At 40.0% G+C, this 26651-nt stretch overlaps 1 protein-coding gene across 1 annotated transcript in view; it reads right to left on the bottom strand.

Moving 5' to 3' along the window:
- Positions 1 to 513: 513 nt before the first annotated feature.
- The window catches only part of CIB4 (calcium and integrin binding family member 4), a 37866-nt gene continuing 11728 nt past the window's right edge, over positions 514 to 26651 (bottom strand). The window contains exons 4-7 of the mRNA XM_032216093.1: positions 4972 to 5025; positions 4126 to 4267; positions 1345 to 1454; positions 514 to 606 (exon numbers count right to left, since the gene is read on the bottom strand). Coding sequence (XP_032071984.1) covers positions 514 to 606; positions 1345 to 1454; positions 4126 to 4267; positions 4972 to 5025 — 399 coding nt within the window. The remainder of the gene's footprint in view (positions 607 to 1344; positions 1455 to 4125; positions 4268 to 4971; positions 5026 to 26651) is intronic.

The following is a 26651-nucleotide window of genomic DNA, read 5'->3' as shown; positions in this document are numbered from 1 at the left end:
GTTGCGACACTATATATATATATATATATATATATATATATATATATATATGTATGTATGTATGTATGTATGTATGTATGTATGTGTATGTGTATGTATATGTATATGTATATGTATATGTATATGATGTATACGTATACGTATACGTACACACACACACACACACCATCCAATTTACAGGGAAAAAATGCCAATGGAATTATATTAAAAAAATAAAATTTCTTGCAGTGAACATTGGAAACTAAGCCTTCTTTTTCCATCTTGCAGCCTGACGTTTAGAGTAGTCTCCAGTATTATTATTTTTTTTTCTTATATTCCCTTCCCCATGTTAGAAATCTGTCAAAATTGCTTTAGCCAGGCTTTCTGTAGCATTATATCTGATATAGCCTGGCAGATTTTTGGGGTAGGAGAAATTACATGAAATATTATAGAAGGAGAGATTTCAGAGATGGATTTGAATCATGTGAGCGCAAAGAAGCGCAACTACATTGTGGATGTGGGTGGGGATTGTTCTTACTGTAGGAAGTCTGGAGACTTTATCATAGCATGTTCAAATTCTGCTTGAGAGAGCATTCTGTCATTATCCAAGTCAGCTTCCTCCAATATCTGTTTCAAACACAAAGTATATATTATAAAGAAATAATATTTCTGTTGTTTCATATGAGTCAACATTTTTGTGCTCCAAAATGGATTTCTTTTTCCAGTCTCATTCTCAAAATATGTTTGGACTACAACTCACAGATGTTTCAGGTAGCCATTGCCTTCCCGGCACAGCTGGAAAGTACTAGGTCAGTGATGGTGAACCTATGGCATGCATGCCAGAAGTGGCATGCAGAGCTATTTCTCCAGGCACGCGAGCAATCTCCTGTTGCTCTTCCATGTTCCAGCATGCCAGCCAGCTAGGCTTCAGTTGCGTGGGAGCGCTGGAAAGCTGAAGAACAGCCGCCTGGTGTGCATGCACGCTCTGGGCTGCTGCTCTTCCATTTTCCAGTGCATGGATGCACACCGAACAGCTGGTCTTTGTGCACGCATGCGCTCCAGAAACCAGAAGACCAGGTGACCTGTGCACATGCGCACCTCCAAAACCGGGAGATCATCTTCCTGGTACGTGCATGCAAACCAGGCAGCTGCTCTTCTGGTTTCCGGCACTTGCACTCACGTTTCGGCACCCGGTGCTGAAAAGATCCGCCAACACTGTACTAGGATGAAGATGGCCATTAGACGACAGAAGAGTTTTGTCTCATGCCCAAGTTCTACTGAAAAGATATTTAAACCATCTAAAACAATTTTATGCTAAGGCCTCAGTCAGGTGGTCTCAAGGTGGTAAAGGAAGGAATTACCTACATGGTTTGCCAGAGACACAATTTCTTCCTCGCTGAGGTTATTCTTATTGATTAATCTGCGGATGACATTTTGGAGATCTTCCTCATCAATAAAACCATCGTTGTTGAAATCTGGGAAATTAAAATATTGTGAAAAACAAAAATAAGGTGGTACTTGGAAGATTTACAGACTAATATGCAGTTTAGTGCTAAATATTTAAGAATTACACAAAAAATAATGCTATTTTTACTCGTAAAACTGCCACAGAAAGTCAGTCCATCCAGCCCAGCAGTGTTTAATGATCAAACCTATAAGTTTTCTGTCTCCATCTGCCCGATTTCTTTGCAGCAGAATATGCCAAGAACTGACCTTGGGATGTGCTGTATAAGATGTCCAAATTCTGACAATCTGATTCCTTTTATCCTTTTTTCCATTGACTTCCACACTGAACCTGAATATGGCCTGAAGCTGCTTTGGCATAACATGTACACAAGTTATGGAAAGAGTGTGCGATGGGGAGGCAGCATCATTACAGGAATCACCTATGTGCTGAACCACAGTTTAATCATGATTTGATGAGCAAGCCATTCACTAGAATTAATCCACCAAAAGAGTGGCAAGGGTAATGGTAAAGGTTCCCCTCACACATATCTGCTAGTCGTTCCCGACTCTAGGGAGCAGTGCTCATCTCCGTTTCAAAGCCAAAGAGCCAGCGCTGTCTGAAGACGTCTCTGTGGTCATGTGGCTGGTATGACTAAACACCGAAGGCACACAGAACACTGTTACCTTCCCACCAAAGGTGGTTCCTATTTTTCTACTTGCATTTTTACGTGCTTTCGAACTGCTAGGTTGGCAGAAGCTGGGACAAGTAACAGAAACTCACTCTGTTATGCTGTGCTAGGGATTCGAACTGCCAAATTGCCAACCTTTCTGATCAACAAGCTCAGCGTCTTAAGCTACTGAGCCACTGCGTAGGGCTATTTATTTATTTATTCATCAGATTTCCAGGCCACCCAATTCCAAAACAATTCTTGGTGGCTTCATAAAGTTAAAAGACTGCAACATTATACCTTGCACAAATTATTTCAGAGGTATACATAACAACAGGTATATGAGGAAATAACATGCAACACCATCATTCCCAACTAAAAGAGGCCACCCAAAACATCCTGAGCAAGGCTTGGAGTGGGGGGGGTCGACATATTTTGTGATGTGTTTCTTTGACAGGAATGTATTCTAAAAAGTCGATGCAGTGACACAGAAGGTAATTATTCAACACTGGGAATACCGCATTACTCTGGATTTATAGATATATGCTTTCTGTTTATAAATTGACAGTGCAATGGAATATCACTGCAATGAGAAAACTGATTCACATAATTTCATCTCATTTCAAGTTTTAACGAGTAAATTGAAAATTCAGCAGAATTTATTTTTTGTATGTTGTGTGATTTTTTTTAAAAAAATTCTCTCTTTTTCCTTCCTCCCCCCTCCCCATTTTTTAAAGTAAAAAACCAAATTGGTCATATTATGTCTTGAATCAAACAACTGTTTTTTCTTGGGCCAGGTCTGCAGGTAAGTTTCTATTCCCTCTTTGAAAAATAAAAGGTTTCCAATCTCATCTGGGCTTCCAATTCCTGATCTCATCCTCAAAGTGCCTCCAGACCTGAAGATCAATGGTGGGATTCATTTTTTTTTCACGACTGGTTCTGTGGGCATGGCTTGGTGGGCATGGCAGGGGAAGGATACTGCAAAAGGCCCATTCCCTCCTGATCAGCTGGGATTCAGGAGGCAGAGACTAGATGGAGGTGGGGCCAGTCAGAGGTGGGACCGTATTTTTTTGGAGTATAAGACGCACCAAGATTTTGAAAAGGTAAATTTTTAAAAAATGTTTCTGCACTTTGCAGGCCTCCCAAACCATCTGCACGCCTCATTTTTTGTGGAAAATAATAAGAATAAGAATAACTACAAAACCGGAAAATGATTAAAAGATAGAAATATGAAATAGACTGTAGCAAATAAATAATAGGAAATGGATACAAAATGACTCAAATGTAATAATGGTTGTTGTACATAGAATATATAGAATGTTATATATAGAATGAAGAAAAAAGATGTATGAAATAATATAAATGCACATATATATATAAAGATATAGTTATAAAAGACTTATATGTACAGATAAAAGAATCACAATAGATATGTAAAAGAAGTGTAATGTGTTGCAAAGATGTGAAGTTTACATAAGCAAAATAAAAAGTTTTTTTTTTTAAAAAAAGAGAGAGGCTTGCAAAGTGCTCCTGCGAGGTGGGGTGGGGGCAAAAATGAGCAAAAATGGCCAGCTTTTTTTTTTTTTTTTTTTTTTTTTGCAAAAAAACAGGGCATGCATAGGCTTTAGGAGGCTTGTAGAGTGCCTCCTGGGGACTGGGGGGCAAAAATGAGTAAAAAAACGGCTCATCTTTCACTCATTTTTGCCCTCCCCAGCCCCCAGGAGCACTTTGCAGGCCTCCCAAAGCTTCTGCACGTCCATTTTTTTGAAAGGGGCGGTGTTTCGGGGAATAAAATATGCTGTATTCAGTGTATAAGATGCAACCAGATTTTCTCCTTCTTTTTTTGGGGGAAAAAGTTGCGTCTTATACTTCGAAAAATACGGTAGTTACCAGTTCTCCGAACTACTCAAAATTTCCGCTACTGGTTCTCCAGAACTGGTCAGAAGCTGCTGAATACCACCTCTGCTGAGGATATTTGCTTTTTTCTTACACTGAAACTGTTATGAGGATATTACAGTGGGGAATAACATACCGTAAATCCGAAAAGCATATTCAATCTTAAGGGTGGGACATGCTAGGTAACTGAAGACAGATGCCATCCCAAGGATGTCCTCAAATGTAAAGTAGCCATCTGTAGAGAAGACCTTGCAGATCCTGTCCCTGAATGGATTCATCTGGGTGAAAACAGAAGAACTTGAGTATCATTAGCCACGTTATTCTTAGTAGAGCTTTTCCAGCATACGTAAGGGCAACTATATAAATTGAAATAATAATAATAATAATAATAATAATAATAATAATAATAATAATAATAATAATAATAATAATAATGGCACAAACCAGCAGTGGTAATTCCAGTGGTAATTGGCACACTGGGTGCTATTCCAAAAGCACTGGAATTACATTTAAAACAGTTAAAAATTGACAAAAAGCACCATCAGTCAAATGCAAAAAGCCACACTGCTTGGATCTGCACGCATATTACGAAAATACATTATGATGTCCTAGGCCCCTGGATGGGTCCCGACTAGTAATCAATGCCAAATCTGGCGAAACAACTGGCCGCTGTGATACAATTGTTGTTGATAATAATAATAATAAATGTACACAATGTGGCTTTACAGAATCTTTATTTGATACTATATTGTATCTAAAACCATAAACAGACTGCACTGAAATACTTTCATGCTGTGAATATCCTCATACACAAGAAGAATATTCCTTTGATTAAATTGAAATAAAGATGTTTGCCCCCACCTCACATTTCCTGCCTCCCTGCTTCAAGCCATCTGCAATTTTTCTTGTTCACCACTAAGTGGCAGTAGATCATTACTTCAAAGAAAGCACTTGTCCATTCTATCTGCACCTGCCTCTTTACTCTAAGTAGCAGAATAGAGGAAATATCTACAGTTCCACTATCTGTAATAAAGCTCTGGAAGATGCAACCATACACAATGGCTGGATTATATGTACATGTAAAATGCTAAAGCTGTGTTACGATAACTGCATTCACGTAACATGTTATGCTCTGCAATGGGGGAGATTCAATTTTTTTTTAATCTTGAATTCAAAAATCTTGAGATTTGAAACCAGTTCTGTGAGCATGGCATGGCTTGGTGGGCATGGCAGGGGAAGGATACTGTAAAATCTCCATTCCCACTCTACTCCAGGAGAAAGTTACTGCAAAATCCCCATTCCCTCCCGATCAGCTGGGACTCGGGAGTCCAAGAATAGATGGGGGCAGGACCAATCAGAGGTAGTATTTACCGGTTCTCCGAACTACTCAAAATTTCCGCTACCGGTTCTTCAAAACTGATCAGAACCTGCTGAATACCACCTCTGATGCTCTGCCAATCATATTAGAGCTTAACCCTAGCTCATACAACTTCCTAAAACACTATAACTTAATCCAATTTTAGACTAATCTAGTACTTTGTATGACCCCCATCCAATATATAATATCGTCCACCATCATCTCCTCTACCATTAGATGACAGCCTTGCAAATCATCCAAGGTGTCACATAATGGTGATATACCGTATTTTTTGGAGTACAAGACGCACCTTTTTCCCTCAAAAAAGCGGCTGAAAATCTGGGTGTCAAAAAGATTGGTGATTTGCTAACGTTATTCCTATTTTTTTTAAAGGTAAAGAATTTCAAGCTCCATGTCAAGAAATGTAGATTGTGCATTGAGGTAGCTCAGTTGCACCAGTTGTAAGAAGAATCTGGATATGTCTATGGAGATTCTCAGTCATTCAGGTCATGTTTGTCCCAAAGATGCTTTTTCAAGAGGAAACTGGACTTTCTGTTTGTTTTTTGTTTTTTTTGAACACCTTTCGCTTCTCATCCAAGAAGCTTCTTCAGCTCTGACTGGATGCTTGAGAATGGAAGGGTTTATACTGCTTGCAGACAGCAGGTCATTTGCATTCTTTTAACAAGTTATTAAGGCTACCTGGAGGTTTATCTGTGTCATCAGGGCCACCAGAGTAGTCGAAATGGGTGTGGAGCCTTTTTTAAACGGTTGAAAGGACTGTATTGTAAACTGGAGATAGATAATGCCATATCCCTCTCCCTTTGGATCTGGATATCTATGTACAGAATAGGACCTATGTATAGGATCTGGATATCTACCGTATTTTTCAGAGTATAAAACGGACCATGATTTTGAAGAGGGCAATTAAAAAAAAAGTGTTTGCACTCTGCAGGACTCCCAAACCCTCTACACACCTTGTTTATTGCAAAAAGGGGGGGGCATACAGAGCTTTGGGAGGCTTGTAGAGTGCTCCTGGGGGTGGGGTGGGGAGAAATGAGCAAAAACGGCCTGGCAAAAGGCCCGTATTTTACTCCGAAAAATACGGTATGTAAACCACTGATTAAGCATGTGTTAGTTACATTTTGCAGCTACCAAAAGAGAGGAAATGAAGTCTTGACCTACATCAACAGAGGTGTTATTGTTTTGCTCAGCATTGTATTGATAAGACTGCTTTTAAAATACCGTATCCAGGTTTATTGCCACACTATACGAAGGATGCCAAGGAATTGGAAAGATTACAAAGAAGAGCAACAAAGGTGTTGATGAGCTTGGACACTAAATCTATGAAAAATGGCTAAATTTAGTATATGTCACCCTAAATAAGAGAAGTCTAAGGGCAAATCAAATTGGTACTCTTCTAATAGTTGAACGATTGTCACAGAGAAGAGAGTGTGGATTTATTTTCCATAGTTCATAGTTCATGAGGTTAAGCAATGGCTTTAAAATTTACAAAGAGATCCAAACTAAAAAAAAATAATAATAATGTCCTGCTTGTCAAGATTGATGCTGTTCATGAGAGCTATTAAGTCATGGAATAATCTATCTTCTAGAATTGTGGGTGCTTCATCACTGGAGATTTTCAAACAAAGATTGGACAGCCATTTTTCTGAGGATTTTTGCCCAGACATAAGTTTGGATTGAAGATATCTAGGGGCTCTTAATCCTATGCCAAAGATAGTGGTTGAAATTTGCACATCACACTAATCCCTAATGCAGTGTATTTGTTTGTTTTTATCTTAGTTTAGTATGTGGCCTGAGCCAGTTACAGTCTATTCAACAAATCATGAATAAACCATGGGATAGTGCAATAAACTCACCTGTCTGAAAACAAAATGTTCAAACGTGATTGATTATTAGCTATAGTGGACTTAAAATGAAATATTTTATAAAAAGCCATGAAGCAGAGAGACTGTATTATAGGTGCATAAAACATCCAGATTTAGGGGTGCTGATGAGATACCACTGTTACGAAGCAATACTGGAAAAGGTCAGAAGCATCTAGCGGATTATTTTGGAAATTTGAAATGATCTAGCAGAGATGTTGTTAAAGGTAAAGGTTCCCATCACACATATGCATTAGTCATCCCCAACTCTAGGGGGTGGTGCACATCTCCATTTCAAAACCGAAGAGCCAGCGCTGTCCGAAGATGTCTTCATGGTCATGTGGCCGACATGACTAAATGCCAAAGGGGCACAGAATGCTGTTACTTTCCCACCAAAGATGGTTCCTATTTTTCCACTTGCATTTTTACATGCTTTCAAACTGCTGGGTTGGTAGAAGTTGGGACAAGTAATGGGAGCTCACTCTGTTAGGGATTCGAACCACCGAACTGCCGACCTTCCTGATCGACAAGTTCAGTGTCTTAGTCACTGAGCCACTGTGTCCCTCGAGATCTGATTCTGTCCATCCATTTGTTAGTGGGCATATGCCCACAAATACCCACCCCTTTCTTTCTACAGTCCTAAATTTTGTGGCTTAGTTTCTCTACTAAATGTTCAAAGAATCCTTTCAATCCTTACATTGTTTTACTCATATGTCTAATTATACAGCTCGGCAAAACAAGTTCTTGGGTTCCTTCTGTTTTAAGATTAAGGTTCACAGACAACCCTGGTTGAAGGGTTTGCAATTGGAGGCGGATATTTCTAGCCTTTTCTCTAAAATAGATTCTGTCTCACTCTTGGCCAGGAACACTAATGAAAAACAAATCAGAAAAGAGAGAGAGAGAGAGAGAGAGAGAGAGAGAGAGAGAGAGAGAGAAAGAAATCTTCATTCTCTATTGTTCCTTGTGAAAGGAAAATAAGTGCTTTCTGAAATAGTCTTGAAAATGCGCACCATGTATGTTGCTTTCTCCGAAAACTATTATTGTGCCCCAAATAAGGGAGATTTTTTTTCACCCTAAATTTTTTATGGAAACAAAGAGACTTAAGCTTCAATGGGAATCTGAGGTCATCCAGATCCTGTTAAAATGCTGTGGATCTCATAGGCTCCTTCCCACAAATGTCTTTTTGTCCCACATCAAGACAAAACTAGGCTTCAATAGTGCTAGCAATAGCGCTTAGACTTATATACCACTTCACAGTGCTTTACAGCCATCTCTAAGCGGTTTACAGAGTCAGCATATTGCCTCCAACAATCTGGGTCCTCATTTTACCCACCTTGGAAGGATGGAAGGCCGAGTCAACCTTGAGCCTGGTGGGATTTGAACTGCCAAATTGCAGGCATCTGGTAGTCATCAAAAGTAGCCTGCAGTACTGCACTCTAACCACTGTGCCACTGAGGCTCAAGCATATTGTTAGACGTTATGTTGCATTTTAAAACACAGATTTGCCCCATCAGAAAGCCATGAGTGGAAAAGCTTCCATAGTTGTGTAACACCCATTTCTAAATTATCTTTGAAGGAAAACTTTATTCTCTTCCGAGGGATATTTTGGCAGAAACTTGAAGAAAGGACTATGTGCTTATAATTTTGTGTTTGTGGCTTAGCTACATGAATATGATTTATGGTTCTCGTATTCTGATAACATTTGAAACTGTATGATACCAGTTGCATGGCATGATTTGAAACTTCCTAGTTTATGGTTCTTTTGTGAGAGGAAAATAGAGTGGGATGAATACATGACAACTCGAGAATAAGATTTCAAAAGTACTAAAAAAAATTATGTCAGGTTACTGAAGAACAATGATGGTTTAAACATGGTTGTTTGGGTTGTTTGGAACAGCCCAGATTCAATATGCCCGCACATGTGCGTACAGAAAGACAGACAGACAGAGTTTACTATGGGGACTTAGTCTGTTTATCAACTAAATATCTTGAACACCACAGAATCTATTGCAAATATAAAAATGCAGGTTATTCTGAGCTTAAAGAAAATGGGGATATAAATACTGTACAAAGAATGAAATTATATCTTTCTATCCACCTACTCATCATCCATCCATCCACTCATCCATCCATCCATCTGCCCATCCATTTCTCTAGCCAGCTTGCTCACATCTCTATCTACATTTTTGTGTATCTGTATGTATATGTGTGTGTGTATGTGTGTGTGTGTAGGTATATATGCATATATAACCATTGTTAAAATCTATTATCTAATTCAGTGGTTCCCAAACTTGGCAACTTTAAGACTTGTGGACTTCAACTCCCAGAATTCTCCAGCCAGAGCTGGCTGGAGAATTCTGGGAGTTGAAGTCCACAAGTCTTAAAGTTGCCAAGTTTGGGAACCACTGATCTAATTGGATAGATAGTCCATAATTTAAAAACTATGGCCTGCACGTTCTTTAAAATGAAACAGGTTTTCTGCAGTCACGACATAAAGCCTAAGATTGAAAATCAGGCTTGTCAGATGCTACATCTTTTCCATCCTGCTCTGTGGTCTGGAGAGTTGGACTCTGACAGAAAGCCGCTTTAAGAGACTAGAAGCATTTGAAACGTGGATTTACAGGCAGTTGTTATGTATAAGTTGGGTTGACAAAATCAGAAAAGAGGAGGTGATAAGCTTCCTGGGAAAGCCAAGGGAAACAATCAAAACCATAAAAAAGCGAAAGTTAGATTATTTTGGACATGTGATGCGACACCCAGAAAAATACGGCATACTTCACTTAATCTTCCAAGGAAAGATTGAAGGCAAATGAGGTCCAGGCAGAAGAAGAACATCATGGCTTCAAAACTCAGCCACACTTTTTTGTGTGGCTGTTAATAAAAATAGGATTGCCAGCATGATTGCCAACGCCCGATGACAGATATGGCACAAGAAGAAGAAGAAGAAGGCCTGCACACAAAGAGGTGCAATGCGTTAGCTTCCCTGAAGATGGCGGAGGTCCATCACCGAAGAGTTTTTCTCTGCCCCCACAGACTGTACATCAAATCTTTAGAAAACAGAATTCAAAGAATCTAGATATGGCCCAGATCAAGGCCCAGTCTCCCCCTCACGATTTTCCATTTACTGAACACTCTTTTCCTCCTCCCACAGCTGTTATTTAAAATGAAGGGAGGGAGGAAGAAAGCAAACCCAGAGTACATTATGTCTCTGTCTGCATAAATGGGAAAAAAAGTTTGTCTGTTGAGTAGTTTGTAAACTGATACTGGATGCTGGCCAACATCCAGAAAACATCAAGCGTTAGAGCCACATAGATGGCACGGTAGTACGTTATTTTCTTTTCCAATACCCCTCCCTCCCTAAAAAAAAAACCACTCTTCAGAGATTGGGGTAAGAGACTACAGGAAAAGAAAAGGTCCGTTTCATGTTAAACCCTAAATTTAATGACACTTACTGGATCCTGGCCAGGAACCTTCATATATCATCAAACAACAGGGATCAGCAACTCAGTATCTAGCCAAGCCAATTGGCACCTGGCCCTGTCCACAAGCAATAAAACTTTTATTTTAGTAGCTATTCCTCCCATTTAAGTGCACATACAAATATCGTCCAAGTTGGAGGTTGTTTTTTTTTTGTCTCAACTGTAAGGGGTGGGGAGACGGGACAAATTGCTTGTGGAGTTTGCCTTGCATTATTTTATTTAAGTTAGAAAATCAGCACACCTGGACTGTGTTTCATGCTAAGGGAATGAACTCTGTGCCTAGCATTTGTTGGAAAATACTGCTGAAAGCTAAGTTGAGAGCAGAGGTGGGTATTCAGCAGGTTCTGGCCAGTTCTGGAGAACCGGTAGTGGAAATTTTGAGTAGTTTGGAGAACCGGTAAATACCACCTCTGACTGGCCCCGCCCCCATCTATTCTCTGCCTCCCGAGTCTCAGCTGATCGGGAGGGAATGGGGATTTTACAGTATCCATCCCCTGCCACGCCCACCATGCCATACCCACCAAGCCACACCACACCCACAGAACTGGTAGTAAAATTTTTTTGAATCCCACCACTGTTTGACAGCCCTGGTTTATATAGAGTGCACCCTCAAATGAACCTTGCTCAGGTGTGGGGAATTCATGAGCCAGCTTCCTACTGATCCATATCTCATTCTGTAATTCCCCTTATCCTGAGAGTCATTTCTTTAAGATCTGAAAACTGGATCAGTTTTGAGTAGTTTGGAGAACTGGTAAATACCACCTCTGACTGGCTCCGCCCCCATCTATTCTCTGCCTCCCAAGTCCCAGCTGATGGAGAGGGAATGGGGATTTTACAGTAACCTTCCCTTGGAGTGGGGAGGGAATGGAGATTTTACAGTATCCTTCCCCTGCCATGCCTACCAAGCCACACCCACTAAGGCATGCCACATCCAGAAAACCACGCCCATAGAACTGGTAGTAAAATATTTTGAATCCTACCACTGGTTGAGAGGCGTATGAGGCTTTAAGGCCCCGATTCTTCAGAGGGATCCAATGGATCAGAAGATAGCAATAGCAATTAAACTTAGATACTGGTTCGCAGTGTTTCACAGCCCTCTCTAATATGCTGTACCATTGGAATATGTCACCAGAAAAATTGTCCAGAATGTAAATTGCATATTAATGTTGCCAATGTGAACGACATGTTTGGTGGTCATTTAAAAAAGGCTAGAAAATTTTGGATTCAAATACACACATCTACAGTAGATCTAGACTGCTGACTAGATTCAGCAGTCCATCTGCATTTAAAAGACAAGGGCCACTCTTTAGAAGGTTCACATTTTGGACAGAAAGGACCACTGGTTTGAAAGAGGGGTCAAAGAGGCCATCTGTGTCAAAATTGAGCAGCCCTCTCTCAACAGAGGGGGAGGGATATGACATCATCTGTCTCCAGTCTACAACAAGTCAATTCAGCAATTCCAAGAAAGCTCCACACCCATTTGCACTATTTTGGTGATTCTGAGGAAACAGATAAATCTCCAGGTGGCCTCAATGACTTGCTAAAAGAATGCAAATAGCCAACTGTTCGGGAGAGTTTAAAGATTATTATGCAATTGAAATCAGATGTTTTTTTTCTTTTCGGATAGTGGGATAAACAGTTGGGAGAATATCACGGAACTTCATTTTTGTATACTGTAGCTGCAATATGCATAAAGATGGAAAGACTCAGCATTACCCACAATGGAAAAATGTTGGTGAAGACCATGGAACTTGCTGAGATGGCAAAAATGATTTCTTTGATCAGAGAAAAGACAGCATCTATGTTTATTATTGATTGGAAACCCCTAATAGATGTTTTGCATGAAATAGAAAACAATGAACTTTTGATTTATGGCTTTGGTTATTAGACAAGATAGATAATACAAAGAAGAGGGTTATGCTGTAAGAGGGTAAGAGGTAAATTTATTATTGTAGTTGTAATTGCTGTAAAGAAGTTGTTTTTTTATCTTCTTTCTTTTCTCTTTTTTACTTTCCCTCCTTTCTTGCACCTTTAGTTTTCACTTTTCTTTTTCTTAATCTGTATTGGTTTCCTTTTTGAAAAATCTTTAATAAAAATTAGAATTGAAATGATCCTCACAGAAAAGGAGCAGATTGTCCCTAAGCCAGAAGAAGAAGTTGCTCAGAAGAAGAAGATATCTCAAAAGAAATTGAAGAAGCAGAAACTAATGGCTCGGGAATAAACATTGATGCAACTTACAAATAAAACTGCAATTATATTTCAAAAAAATAATAATAGAATCATATCATACAGTTGGAAGGGGGCATTTAAGATATTGAATTGAATCCTCTTTTTTATTATAAAGGATTCCATATTAAAACATTCATAATTGATATCTATTGTCCAAGTAAAGCATCCACAACTAATGTCTATCTTCCACTTGAACTTATCCAGTAAAAAGGGACCCAATGCTTCTGAGTAATGCTTCACTGTCATACTGCTATTACTCTTAGGATTTTTTTTCTCTAACATTCAACTGTAATCTGCTTTCCTGTGACTTACTTCTTAGATTTACTACATCTTACTTACCGATGTGGCGCAGTGGTAAGAGTGCAGTACTGCAGGCTACTTCAGCTGACTGCTAGCTGCAGTTCAGCAGTTCAAATCTTATGGGCTCAAGGTTGACTCAGCCAGCCAACCTTCCAAGGTCTGTAAAATGAGGACCCAGATTGTTGTGGGCAATAGGCTGACTCTGTAAACCACTTAGAGAAGGCTGTGAAAGCACTATGAAGCTGTATATACGTCTAAGTGCTATTGCTATTATTCCATGTCCATAAATGATTGATTACAACTCTTCATCTTCCTCTATATTACAGTATTTCAGGTGTTTGGAGAGAATTACCATTGACTAATATTAAAGGTACACATAAACCACCAATGCAAACACATCGTGGAAATCTTTTACTTGTTTTGAATTAAATTAAGCAATACACACATCTCTTGAGAAAGAATAGCTTCCCTGTTCTGAGGGAAGGATTTGCAAGCTCTTGTGCTAAAAATGAAGAAGCACAATGAAAAAAAATGGGACAAAATTAAATATAAAGAAGACCTAACTAATGGCAGAATAATCAGCCTTAGAACTGACACTGAAGTGGGGGGGGGGATAGATTTTGCCTTTTAGAATCAACCATCAACAGTAAAGGGATAAACAGTCAAACAATAATAAATCACAGACTAGCACTTGGTATTAGCAACCATGAAGGTCTTGCAAAAGATATTCAAGGGTTGCTATGTGTTTATACCTGCAACAGTCAGAATCATGCAAGACCATAAGCAAAAAAGAATTAAAGGTAAATTAACTAAGGTGAATAAAGATAGTAGGCCAGCTGATACGTATCAATAATGGAAGGTGAAATGATTATGCCAGGCTACAAATTAGAAAAATATTAGTTGGGAAAGTTATCAGAAGGGGTGGGGAAAGAAGGGAAAATGTGGAAATACATCTAATAATGTATAGTTAAAATTACAAGGTGAAACGAAATAGGAGCGCTTAATGATGTAAAAATATGTAACAGCACGATGAAGATAGCGGGAAGTTTGAATCCGTCTTGCACTGCATCCAAAAAAGAGGTTGTTATGGGGGGTGGGGGGGGAGAGGAAACAATTGGAATTTGTATAAAGGTATACATTTAAAAGAAAATTAGCAATATGGAAAACATTTTTGTCTCTTCTTTTGTTGGGAATATAAATATCAATTCCATTGATATTAAATGGGGTTTGCTAAAAGGTGGAAATACACCACATAAAATAGAGAATGGAAGGGAAATAAAGAGAGGGAAAGAGGGAGAAAGGAAGCAGGAGAGAGGGAAGTAGAAGGGAGGGAAAGAGCAGGAGAGAGGGAAGGTGTGGAAAGGGAGGAGAGGAGAGGGAGAGAGCAAGGGAAAGTAGAGAAGAGAGAGAGGGTAGAGGGAAGAAGAAGGTAGGGAAAAGAAGAGAAGGAGAGGAGGAGAGCTGAAGATGAAATAGGCTATAATATGGTGTATGGAAAGCCGAAGAGCAAATAAAAATTGAACAGGCTTAATGGCAAAAAGAATTGATATACTATTGAATATTCAAAAAAAATGTTTGTTAAGATCTATAGGTATGCTTTGGATTATATTATATGTATGTTAAAATAAAAAATAAAACAACTTTTCTCAAAAAAAGAGAGGTATGATAGGAGCAGTAATGATGCTTTTGAACTTTGGTGTTGGAGACGACTCTTGAGAATACTGTGGACAGCCAAAAAAGCAAACCAATGGATCATCCATCTGCTCAGAGTTTCCCCATGAGCACAAAAACCAAACTCAAACTTTCCTACTTCAGACACATTATGTGAACACCTAACTCTTTTAGGAAGGGGATGATCCTGGAAAGAGAAGAAGAAGACAGCCGGCAGCAGTGTAAATAGATTCAGACATAATAGTAAGGCATCCTTTCTATTTATCCATTGATTATCAAGAGTCAAATCCATCTGGAATGAGCTCAAATCTGCAAGATACTTCCAGCCTCAAAAAACCTTTAGTTGCCTGCGATACGATATATGTTGACTTGAGGGGATGAAAGGATAGATGGGGGACTCATTGAATTTGCTGTCAGGAATAGCCAACACTCCAGAAGATAGGCTTAATATTCAGAAGGATCTTGACAGACTTGAACATTGGGCGCTATCTAACAAAATGAAATTCAATGGTGAAAAAAAGTAAAGTTCTAAATTTAGGCAAGAAAAACCAAATGCACAAGTAGAGCATAGGTGGTACCTTGCTCAATAGTAGTACTGAGAGAGAGAGAGAGAGGGAGGGAGGGAGGGAGGGAGGGAGGGAGGGAGGGAGAGGGAGAGGGAGAGGGAGAGAGATCTTGGAGTCCTAGTAGACAATCAATTAATAATGAGCCAGCAGTGTGCAACAGTTGCCAAAAAAGCCAAACATTTTTAGGCTGTATTAACAGAGGGGTAGAATCAAAATCACCTGAAGTGTTAATATCATTTTATAATGCCTTGGTAAGGCCACACTTGCAATACTGCATCTACTTTTGCTCACCATGGTGTAAAAAAGATGTTGAGACTCTAGGAAGAGTGCAGAGGAGCAAAAAAGATGATTAGGGGACTGGAGGCTAAAACTTAAAGAATGATTGGTGAAATTGGGTTTGCATAGTTTGATGAAAAGAAGGACTAGGGGTGACATGATAGCAGTGTTCCAATATCTCAGGGGTTGCCACAAAGCAGTGGGAGTCAACTTCAAAGTTGAGGACAAGACAAGAAACCATGGGTGGAAACTAATCAAGGAGAGAAGCAACCTAGAACTAAGAAGAAATTTCCTGACAGTTAGAACAATTAATCAGTGGAACAACTTGCCTCCAGAAGTTGTGAATTCTCCAGCACTAGAAGTTTTTAAGAAGAGATTGGATAACCATTTGTCTGAAATAGTATAGGGTTTCCTGCCTAAGCAGGGGGTTAGACTAGAAGACCTCCAAGGTCCCTTCCAACTCTGTTATTCTATTCTTAGATGACTTGGTGGCATAGCATCACAGGACTCTGGGCCTACTTTATTCTATTCCACAATTAGTTATTCATCAGATCTGATTTGATATCATCTTTCTAGACAATATTCAGCACAAAATAGCAGCAAGAGTTTTGGAGCAGCATTTTTTTAAATTCTTTGACTCCAAACTTGCTTTGCTAAGTGAGTTTTGATTGACATAAAGTTCTTAACAATCCTTGTAGTGAAATGCAAGCACAGAATCTTTTGATCAATCCGCTCATTTAAATTCTACTGGAAAATTACAGGAAATTCTTAGTTTTAATTTCAAAATCAAGGTCTTAGGTCTTAGCAATTTGTCAACTTGAGAGCAAGAGAGTTTAGGTGGGAGAGAGTGAGAACAGCAGAATCTTCTATTGTTTCTAAAGTAGTAGGAAAAAGGGAGTGCTGGAAAGGAAGAACATTGAAACCTTTCTGTTCTTAGGGAACTTTTAAGAGTTACCTTTTTAAAAGGATAAATACTTCCTATTCCTAATTCAATTTTCCCTGAGTTAAGCTTGAGACTTCTGAGTTCTTCATAGTGGTGGAGGTAGCATCCAGTTTGACATCATCTGCTCACTGATAGGACTGAGTCTGATGAAACTGTTAATCCATGCCCCTGTCGCTAGGCAGACCCAGCTTTCGGTGAAGGAATTCTGTCAGACTCAATGTGTCATTCTCCGAGATAGTTGCGTAGGTGTCCAGCATCCATGTCCGATGTAGTGCTCCTGGTGGGAAATTGTAGTGTCTAATGATAAAGTCAGTTAATAAAAGCAATCATAAGTGTGAGGAACAGCCTTCCTTGAGAGGGGCTGGATGCTACCTCCACCCTATGAGAATAGGTGTCTCAGGTAAGAACCAACTTCCTTTTTGATATTCAAAGGTTGCAGACCCTGAGTCCAATCTCAGCAAAAATGGACATATTTGCCTCTGGGGTATGAAAGTTCATTGTGTAAATACAGGATGCAGGGAGTTCATGGAAAGAAGATGGTACACAAGATTCCAAGCCAGAGATTTGCCCGAGTTATCAGTCATTCAAAAAATTGGCAGAACTTTGTTTGTTTGTTTGTTTGTTTGTTTGTCTCAGTTTGCACTGTCCTGGATAATTTGCTTTGCTAAAGTTAAAAGCCAGGAACAAATCTGTAATCCATTTTATTTCTCTTGCTTAGTAAGTTGATCAGTATGCTTTGAATGGATGGATACTATTTGGCCTAGAAAGCAAGACTCATGTTCTCAGTAACATAATCTTCAGCACTTTGGATAGTTCCTTGAGGAGACAGATGTTGCTTTAACACCAGCCATAATCCAGATAATTAGATTCAAATACATGCTTACTGTATTAACCTGTTTTCACTCAATACATTTAATTAAAAACAAATGAAATGAGTTTAGTTTTCATATGTTAAACTAGCAAAAATAAAGCAACAAAATGAGAAGATGACAGAATTGTAACCACTGGATCATTCATTGCTTGGTTAAGCATATTATATTTCTAATTAGATGCACTGACCCCTGACCTATGACAAAAATTGCTAGTAATATAAGTGGGCAGAGGTCTGGGTTAGAGTTTTACTTTATTTATTAGTGGGTAGCCTGTTTCTTCAGAGAAGGTATTTGGGGAGCTCATTGTTTGACTGAGAAGCCACATGAGCCACAATTGAGTGTTATTCACTTTTCAAGATGGTTTATCAGGGGTGTCAAACAGGGGTGTTTATCACATTGTCACGGTGACATCATGGGATGTATTGGGACTATTTTCCCCTTTGCTAAACCGGGCATGGGCATGGCGAGCTGTGATGAACCCGGCCCGTGGGCCAGGAGTTTGACAGCAGAGGTGGGTATTCAGCAGGTTCTGACCAGTTTTGGAGAACGGTAGTGGAAATTTTGAGTAGTTCGGAGAACCAGTAAATACCACCTCTGACTGGCCCCGCCCCCATCTATTCTCTGCCTCCCGAGTCCCAGCTGATCGGGAGGGAATGGGGATTTTGCAGTAACCTTCCCCTGGAGTGGGGAGGGAATGGAGATTTTACAGTATCCATCCCCTGCCACGCCCACCATGCCATACCCACCAAGCCACACCACGCCCACAGAACTGGTAGTAAAAAAATTTGAATCCCACCACTGTTTGACAGCCCTGGTTTATATAGAGTGCACCCTCAAATGTACCTTGCTCAGGTGTGGGGAATTCATGAGTCAGCGTCCTACTGATCCATATCTCATTACTGTAATTCCCCTTATCCTGAGAGTCATATCTGTAAGATCTGAAAACTGGATCATATGTCAACCTGACATATGGCCTCTGGTAACTATTCTGAAATCATCAAAAGGCAAAACATAAAATGATTCGATCCCAATTTTATTTAGAATACTATTTTTTGCTACTGTTTAGAATACTATTTTTATTTAGACTACTGTTTAGAATACTATTTTTTGCTACTTCCTTTAATTCTAGGCTAATATTTTAAGGTAACATTTTAAAGCCAAAAGCCACTCATGTATTTGTGTGTTCACATAGCTCATGAATGTCAAAAGGCAATTCTGAAGAGATCCCTCTTCAACAAGACAGGGTAATTAGAGAAGAAGCTATATAAAAGCAATGAAGATGCTTTCTAATGTATTCTTTGTGACCTGTCAAAACCGCGCTCGACTAAACCGCGCCTGATTAAACCGCGTCGCTGATGTCATCAACAGGGCGACAACAGCCAGCGCGGAGAAAGAAGGGCGCTTTAAATAGCGCTTTGAAAGCAAGCCGATTCAACTTAAGGTAAGGGTTAGGTTTAGGGTTAGGTTTAGGGTTAGGTTAAGGGTTAGGGTTAGGGTTAGGGTTAGGGTTAGGGTTAGGGTTAGGGTTAGGGTTAGGTTTAGGGTTAGGTTAAGGGTTAGGGTTAGGTTTAGGGTTAGGTTTAGGATTAGGTTTAGGGGGGTTAGGTTTAGGTTTAGGGGTTAATTTTAGGTTTAGGGTTTACAGCGTGCTTCTGTCTCCGTGCTGTTGTCGCCCTTTTGATGACGTCAGCGACGCAGTTTAGTCGGACGCGCTTTAGTCGAGCGCGGTTTTGTGGTGGAACCGTATTCTTCAAGAAAAGTGTGCTCTCTGTATTTTAATAAAGTTATTCATTTGTTCAGTTTTCACGAGATAAATACTACTTTAACTTTCCCCAATTAATTGAGTGACTCCTTTTTTTGTCATTAAAAGGAGATTCCTTTAGACCTCCTATTTCCAAGTTCTGCATTTGCTGATTTTTAAAAAGAAAAATCAGGTCTGCAATGGTTTGATCATTGTTAAGAAACAGTCCTCTCTGTGAGAAAATTATGTTGCAACGAGATACTGAAGATGATTAATTTCATTCTACAAAAGTTGCCTTGTAAAGAACTCTGAGTATGCTCTCAGGGGGGATATTCAATATTACTCCATTTGGAAATGTACAACCTTGTCAAGAAACCTAAGTTGCGTTATCAGAAATGTTAGTGTGTTTGATCAGATGTACAGGTCTTCTGGGGGTTATTTAACAACTGTTAAATTTTATCCCTCTCATTATTGCCTTCATCACCTTAATGTTTATGACAATTTTCAATAGTATGTAGAGAAAACTAATTTGTTAGAGAAACTAATATATTAATGCCCTGATTTGGTGGCACAGCTCCTGTTTGATTTGCTAAAAGTGTCATCCAGTGTTGCAACCTATTGCACAACCCAGTCCTGATTGCTGCTTCAGATGGCTGGCTGGCTGGATGAATGGATAGAGTTTTGGACAACATCATCCTTATGCAGTCTGTCTTTGTGAACTGCTCCTGGGTTACACATTGTATCTCTGAGGAACTCTACAGATAGTCCTCACTTACCAACTGCTTTATTCAGAAACTTTTGAAATTATGATACTCAAAAAATGACTCTATGATCAATGTCCACATTTATAAATTTTGCAATGTCCTCAGTCATATGGTTGCCAGTTTTGGTCAGTATGTGTTGTCCTGTGCCTGACTTGTTGTTATGCTTTTCTTTCCTTTTTTGTCCACTTGCAGAATGGAGAGATCGGAGAGGAAGGGATTACAAGAGAGAAATCAGGCACACAACAGGAATACTCCTTCAAGGAATATGGTCACACTGACAGCCTTGAATGTGCTAAACAAGCATCCTGGTGTATTTGCAACATGTGCCTGATTACTCTTTTGTAATCCCTTCCTCTCCAATGAATGTTAATATAAAGATTAATTCCCTTCTTGTTAATTATCTGAGTACTTGGGTAAAGATTTCAAATGTGGAGGAAGGAGAAAAGGAAAACACCGTCATTGTCATGCCATCTGTCTTTTAGTGGCCAATGTCTATGGAGATTCTCAGTCATCCAGGTCATGGTTGCCCCAAAGGTGCTTTTTCAAAAAGCAACTACACTTTCTTTGTTTTACTTGAAAATGTTTCTCTTTCCATCCAAGAAGCTTCTTCAGTTCTGACTAAATGGTGGAGAATAGAAGGATTTCTATTCCTTGTAGTCATCTAGTTGTTAGCACTCTTTCTGAGTATCATTGAGGCTATTTCAAGGTTTATCTGTGCCAGTGGTGGGATTCAAATAATTTAACAACTGGTTCTCTGCCCTAATGACCAGCTGGGTAAGCGTGGACCAGTGGTCATGTGACCGTGTGGGCATAGCCAACTCAAAGTCACTCACGTCAATGGGGGCTTTGCTTTAGCTGTTACAATGTAATAAGGGTTAACCAGAGAGGCAGTTTCTGTAAGCAGGGCAATAAAGATTAGGCTCGAAACAACACCAGAATGTTTCCTTCCCGCCTTCCTTACAGGATAAGCCCTGTAAAGTGGGAAAAACCAAAAGGGGATTTCTTCCAACAACCGGTTCTCCAAACTGCTTAGAAAGTTAACAACCGGTTCTCCCGAATAGATGCGAGCTGGCTGAATCCCACCACTGATCTGTGCCCTATTCAGGGTCACCTGAATAGTGCAAATGAATATAGAACCTTCTTGGAACTGCTAAAAGCGAGGGTGGGATTCAGCCGGTTCAGACCAGTTCGGGTGAATGGATGCTAATTTTATTTATTTTATCTGATTTACTGAACCATTAGTTGCAAGGACTGGTTGGCCCCCGCCCACCCCACCCCTCTCAGGAGTCTCCACGTGGCCAGTTTTGTATGCCATGTAAGTGCAGGGCCTGTGTGGAGGCTCCGGGAGGGTGAGAAATGGGCCTCCTGAAACTCCCGGAAGTCTGGAAATGGGCCCGTTTCTGGCCTCTGGAGCCCGGGGGAGGTTATTTTCACCCTCCTGGAGGCTCAAGAAAAGCCCCAGGAGCCTGGGTAGGGTGAAAACACCCCCCTTCACCATGGTGCAGGAGGCCGAGTAGGCCACGCACACCCAGCATCCAGTTGAATGGTTGAATCCCACCCCTGGCTAAAAGGACTGTATTGTAAACAGGATATAGATGGTGTCATATTCCTCCCACTCTTTTGAGAAAGGCTGTTCAGTTTTAAGGTAGGTGGCATCTTTATCCCCTCTTGCAAACTTGTTGTGAGGTGGGGAGCAATATAAATGTGACAAATAAACAAACAAACTCGCAGTGTTTATATCATCAGTGCCAATGGTGAAATTCAATTTTTTTTAAACTACCGGTTCTGAGGGCATGGCTTGGTGGGTGTGGCAGGGGAAGGATACTGCAAAATCTCCATTCCATCCCCACTCCAGGGGAAGGATACTACAAAATCTCCATTCCCACCCCACTCTGGAGCCAGCCAGAGGTGGCATTTGCCGGTTCTCTGAACTAGTCAAAATTTCCGCTACCAGTTCTCCAGAACCTGTCAGAACCTGATGGATTTCACCCCTGATCAGTGCCTATATTTACCTGTGGAACTATCAACTGTACAGACTTTTTGAAGACTTGACAGTTGGTGCCATTCCTGAATCTAGCAATAGCAATAGCAGTTAGATTTATATACTACTTCATAGGGCTTTCAGCCCTCTCTAAGTGGTTTACAGAGTCAGCAGATTGCCCCCACAGTCTGGGTCCTCATTTCACCCACCTCGGAAGGATGGAAGGCTGAGTCAACCTTGAGCCAATAAGATTAGAACCGCTGAACTGCAGATAACAGTCAGCTGAAGTGGCCTCCAGTACTGCACCCTAACCACTGCGCCACCTGGGCTCCTAAATTACAGGACACTCCAAAAAGTGAGGGCCACCACTGGGAAAAGTGTGTCATCGGGCTCATCCACTCCCTCTTGATTTCTTACAGGGCAGGGAGTCGTGGCACACATTTTCTCAATGATCACATAGGGTAAAAAGGCTATCCTTCAGGTATCTAGGTGCTGAATGGTCTGAATTTAACTAAGGAAACTGGATGCAACACAAGACTAAGAGATACACTTTCTTGTAAGAAAGAAGGTCATAAATGTAATAAATAAAAATAAACCTAGGAACTAAAGAATGATAAGGATATCAAGCTATCCAGCTTTTCTTGTAGTAAACTTGGTTTTTGTGATTGGTAATGTAGAGTAATAGTTATTTTGAGGGAGGCAATGCCTCTTACCCTTTGAGTGGCTATTTTTTTGGCTCAAAATATTATATGTACAATTAAGGAAGCTCTTGTATAAGCAATGTTGAGCTGGACGGACGAAAAGTTTGATTTCATAAAAGTCAGCAATTTCAGTGACTTCATTTAATTATCAAGCTAGGTTTAATGTTCTTCCTAGGATGTATAAAGCCCTGAACAACTTGGGACCAGGGTCTTTTTCTATTTATACATTATATTACTTGCTGAGATTATCAGAAGTCTTGCTGTATGTGCCAAGAACCGCAGTGTGCCATCTTGCAGTTGTTCACTTTCTCAGTGGTGGTGTGAAGGCTCTGTTAATTGCAAGAAGGTTTCAGCTTTACTTGTGAGAATTACCTAGATAGGAGGCCTGGAGTGCAGAGAATGTAGTCATGCAACCATCTCCAAAGATGGGACAAAGGGCAACAAGAAAAAGAAATCCAATTTAGAATAGAATAAATTAAGAGAGTTGGAAGGGACCTTGGAGGTCTTCTAGTCCAACCCTCTGCTTAGGCAGGAAACCCTACACCAGACAAATGGATATCCAACATTTTCTTAAAAACATCCAGTGTTGGAGCACCCACAACCTCTGGAGGCAAATTGTTCCACTGAGTAATTGTTCTGTCAAGAAATTTCTCCTTAGTTCTAGGTTGCTTCTCTCCTTGATTAGTTTCCACCCATTGCTTCTTGTTCTACCCTCAGGTGCCTTGGAGAATAGTTTGACTCTCTCTTTTTTGTGGCAACCCCTGAGATATTGGAACACTGCTATCATGTCTCCCTTAGTCCTTCTTTCTCTTAAACTAGACATACACAGTTCCTGCAACCGTTCTTCATATGTTTTAGTCTCCAGTCCCTAATCATCTTTGTTGCTCTTCTCTGCACTCTTTCTAGAGTCACCACATCTTTTCTATATCGTGGTGACCAAAACTGGATGCAGTATTTCAAGTATGGCCTTACCAGGCATTATAAAGTGGTATTAACACTTCATGTGATCTTGATTCAATCTTGATTTTATGCATCCTACAACTGTGTTGGTTTTTTTGGCAGCTGCTGCACACTGCTTTCTCTTCATAATGGGCAATATTTTTAAAGGATGCAAAGGTTCTGGGATGGGACTGCATATATATTTTGCAATATCTCTTCCACCTTTCCAGAGATTCTTGATGAAATGATATGCCTGTTGTGTCCTACATACAATAAACAAATATTTCCTACCTAAGTACCGTAGCCCTTGTCTCTGGAACAATTTTGACTGGGGGTACCTACACTCTGCAATGCTCACCCCTGAAATTCATGGGTCAACTATCGTTCTAGGCACCTGTTAAATCTGTATCTCTTCACATGTTTTCTCTACTAATGTGGGTGATTTTTTTTCTTTCTGCTTTTCTTCTTTCCTATCTTTTTTCCTTTTTATTAAATTTGTCTTTAATATGAGAGAAGAGGAAGAAAGAGAGAGAGAGAGAGAGAGAGAGAGAGAAAGAGAGAGAGAGAGAGAGAGAGAGAGAGAGAGATCATACAATTTCCAGTTTCTGTTTTCCTCCTGCAATGAGTTGATCACATAAATGCCAAATGTTGGCCTACACATCATGTAAAAAATGTAAACATACTCACTGTAATCCAAACTGACAGTGTGGCTAACTATATTTATTCTTGGATTTTAATTAAACCCTGCAGTGGTTGAATCTTTAAATATGATTTGCACATGCTCATTCTATATTCTCACAGAAACAGCTTCTCCATCACTTCAATTAACGCTATCTGCTTCACTTGCATGCTGTACAACTAATTCTTCCATCGCAACAAGCAATATGGCATTAAACGAGATGGTGCCCTATCTAAATATTTTCAGACTATATGAATGACCTTGAGTCTAGAAATAGGCATCACCTTGATTTTTTTATTTAGGAATTAAAGGCTTCTTTGTCAAACATAACTTTTTAGATATTAAACTAGCTTCTAAATTCTGTACAAACTGAAGTCTTTAGCCTACATACAAAGGCAGCCTCATAAAGATTACAGTATTTCAATCTGGAACCTATAAGTATATACTGTATATATACTGTCATTGGTGCCTGCTAAGCAACTCTCATGTATTTTCTTTACATTCAGAACTATATCAAGCTTGTAGAAAGTCAGTGCCTACTCCTTCTAGAAGAATGAAATATTTTGGGAAATACTAAAAAAGGCAGAATATTACTGTCTTTTTCGGACTATAAGCTGCACCGGTGTATAAGACACACCGAGATTTCGAACAGGTAAGTAAGAAAAAAAGTTTTTGCCTTCCCTGAGCCCCCAGCAACACTATGCAGGCTTCAGCAGGGCTGGTGCAAGACAAAAACGCCCCCATTTTTGTCTTGCCCCAGCCCTGCTGAAGCCCGCAGACTGCAGCTGAGGGCTCAGGGAAGGTTAAAAAGCCTCCGTTTTTGTGAAAAACAGCCCATTTTTCACCATTTTCCACAAAAACAGGGGCATTTTTGCCTTACTCCAGCCCTGCTGAAGCCTGCAGAGGGCTGCTGGGGGCTGAGGGAAGACAAAAAAGCCTCTGTTTTTGCAAAAAAAATGGCCCATTTTTTTGCAAAAATGGGATGCAGGAGCTTAGGGAAGCAAAAAATGGCTGTATTCGATGTATAAGACGCACCAACATTTCCACACTCTTTTTGGGGGGGGGAGAGGTGTGTCTTATACTCCAAAAAATACAGTATATTTTCCCAAAGGGAGAAATGGAGAAACATTTTTTTTGAGGCAGAAGCAGCCCCCCGCACTCAAAATCCAAAACAGAACGAAAGCCATTAAGCCACAATAGGAATTGCACAACACCGTTTCAGAACACAAGCCCCTTCATTGCATCGTCCCAGAGCTGTCCAAACTTCACCTGGGAGCTCAGAAAAACAATAAACCAGAGGTAAACCAGATTAGCTCAGACAAGGATCTAGGATTTTTATTTCCTTTTTTGCCTATAGAGCCAATTATGACCCCTATATAACCACTACATGACCTAATAGGAATCTGACAACAGCCAATAGAATACCTGTTCTTGCACAGGAACAGGAAGCTCAAATGCAAAGCTCAAAGAAGGTATAACACCCACCCACCCCCACTCTCAATTCCATTTTGCCAGCTGTTCAGAACCACAAACCCGTGTGGTTCTGCTTCATCAATAAACCATAAGTCGAATCAGCCTCCATGTTTCCAGTGTCTTTCTCCCAGCTTCTTCCCACAAGCTAGTGCAACTCTTCTAATAAATGCATCATACTAATTAAAAACAGCCATTCCTGGTTACATAAATTCTTTGGTGAAGTATTTGGCAAAAATCTTTTCAGGGCCCCATATCTCCATGCCTATTGCCCCCTTTTGCTGTTGCTTTTCTTCCTTTAGGCTGACCAGAATAACTTCTGCAGGAGAAGACAAGCTAGATGAAAATCATCACCTGCTCTCCACACTTTTCTCATTCTTGGCTACTGCTCTGGAAAGCATTAAAAAGAAAAAAGTGGAATATTGATGTAGCAGCAGGTTCAAAAAGACCACGGACTGATATTGAGTCTTGATGGAACTAGATTGTTAATATATTTAGATGAGATTGGATTAGATTAGGTTAAATTACAGGTAGTCCTCAATTTACGATCACAATTGAGCCCTAAATTTCTGTTGTTAAGTGAGACAATTATTAATTGAGTTTTGCCCCATTTTCTGACCTTTCTTGCCTCAGTTGTTAAGTGAGTCACTGCAGTTGATATGTTAGTAACCCAGTTGTTAAGTGAATCTGGTTTCCCCATTAACGTTGCTTGTTAGTAGGTTGTAAAAGGTGATCAAATGACCTTGGGACACAGCAACGGTCATCCGTATGAACCAGTTCTCAAACTTCTGACTTTTGATCACATGATCAT

This window comes from Thamnophis elegans, chromosome 4, assembly GCF_009769535.1.
Source record: "Thamnophis elegans isolate rThaEle1 chromosome 4, rThaEle1.pri, whole genome shotgun sequence".
Classification (NCBI taxonomy): Eukaryota; Metazoa; Chordata; class Lepidosauria; order Squamata; family Colubridae; genus Thamnophis; species Thamnophis elegans.
The sequence above is the reverse complement of the archived record's forward strand: the minus strand, read 5'-3'. Positions and strand labels throughout refer to the sequence as shown.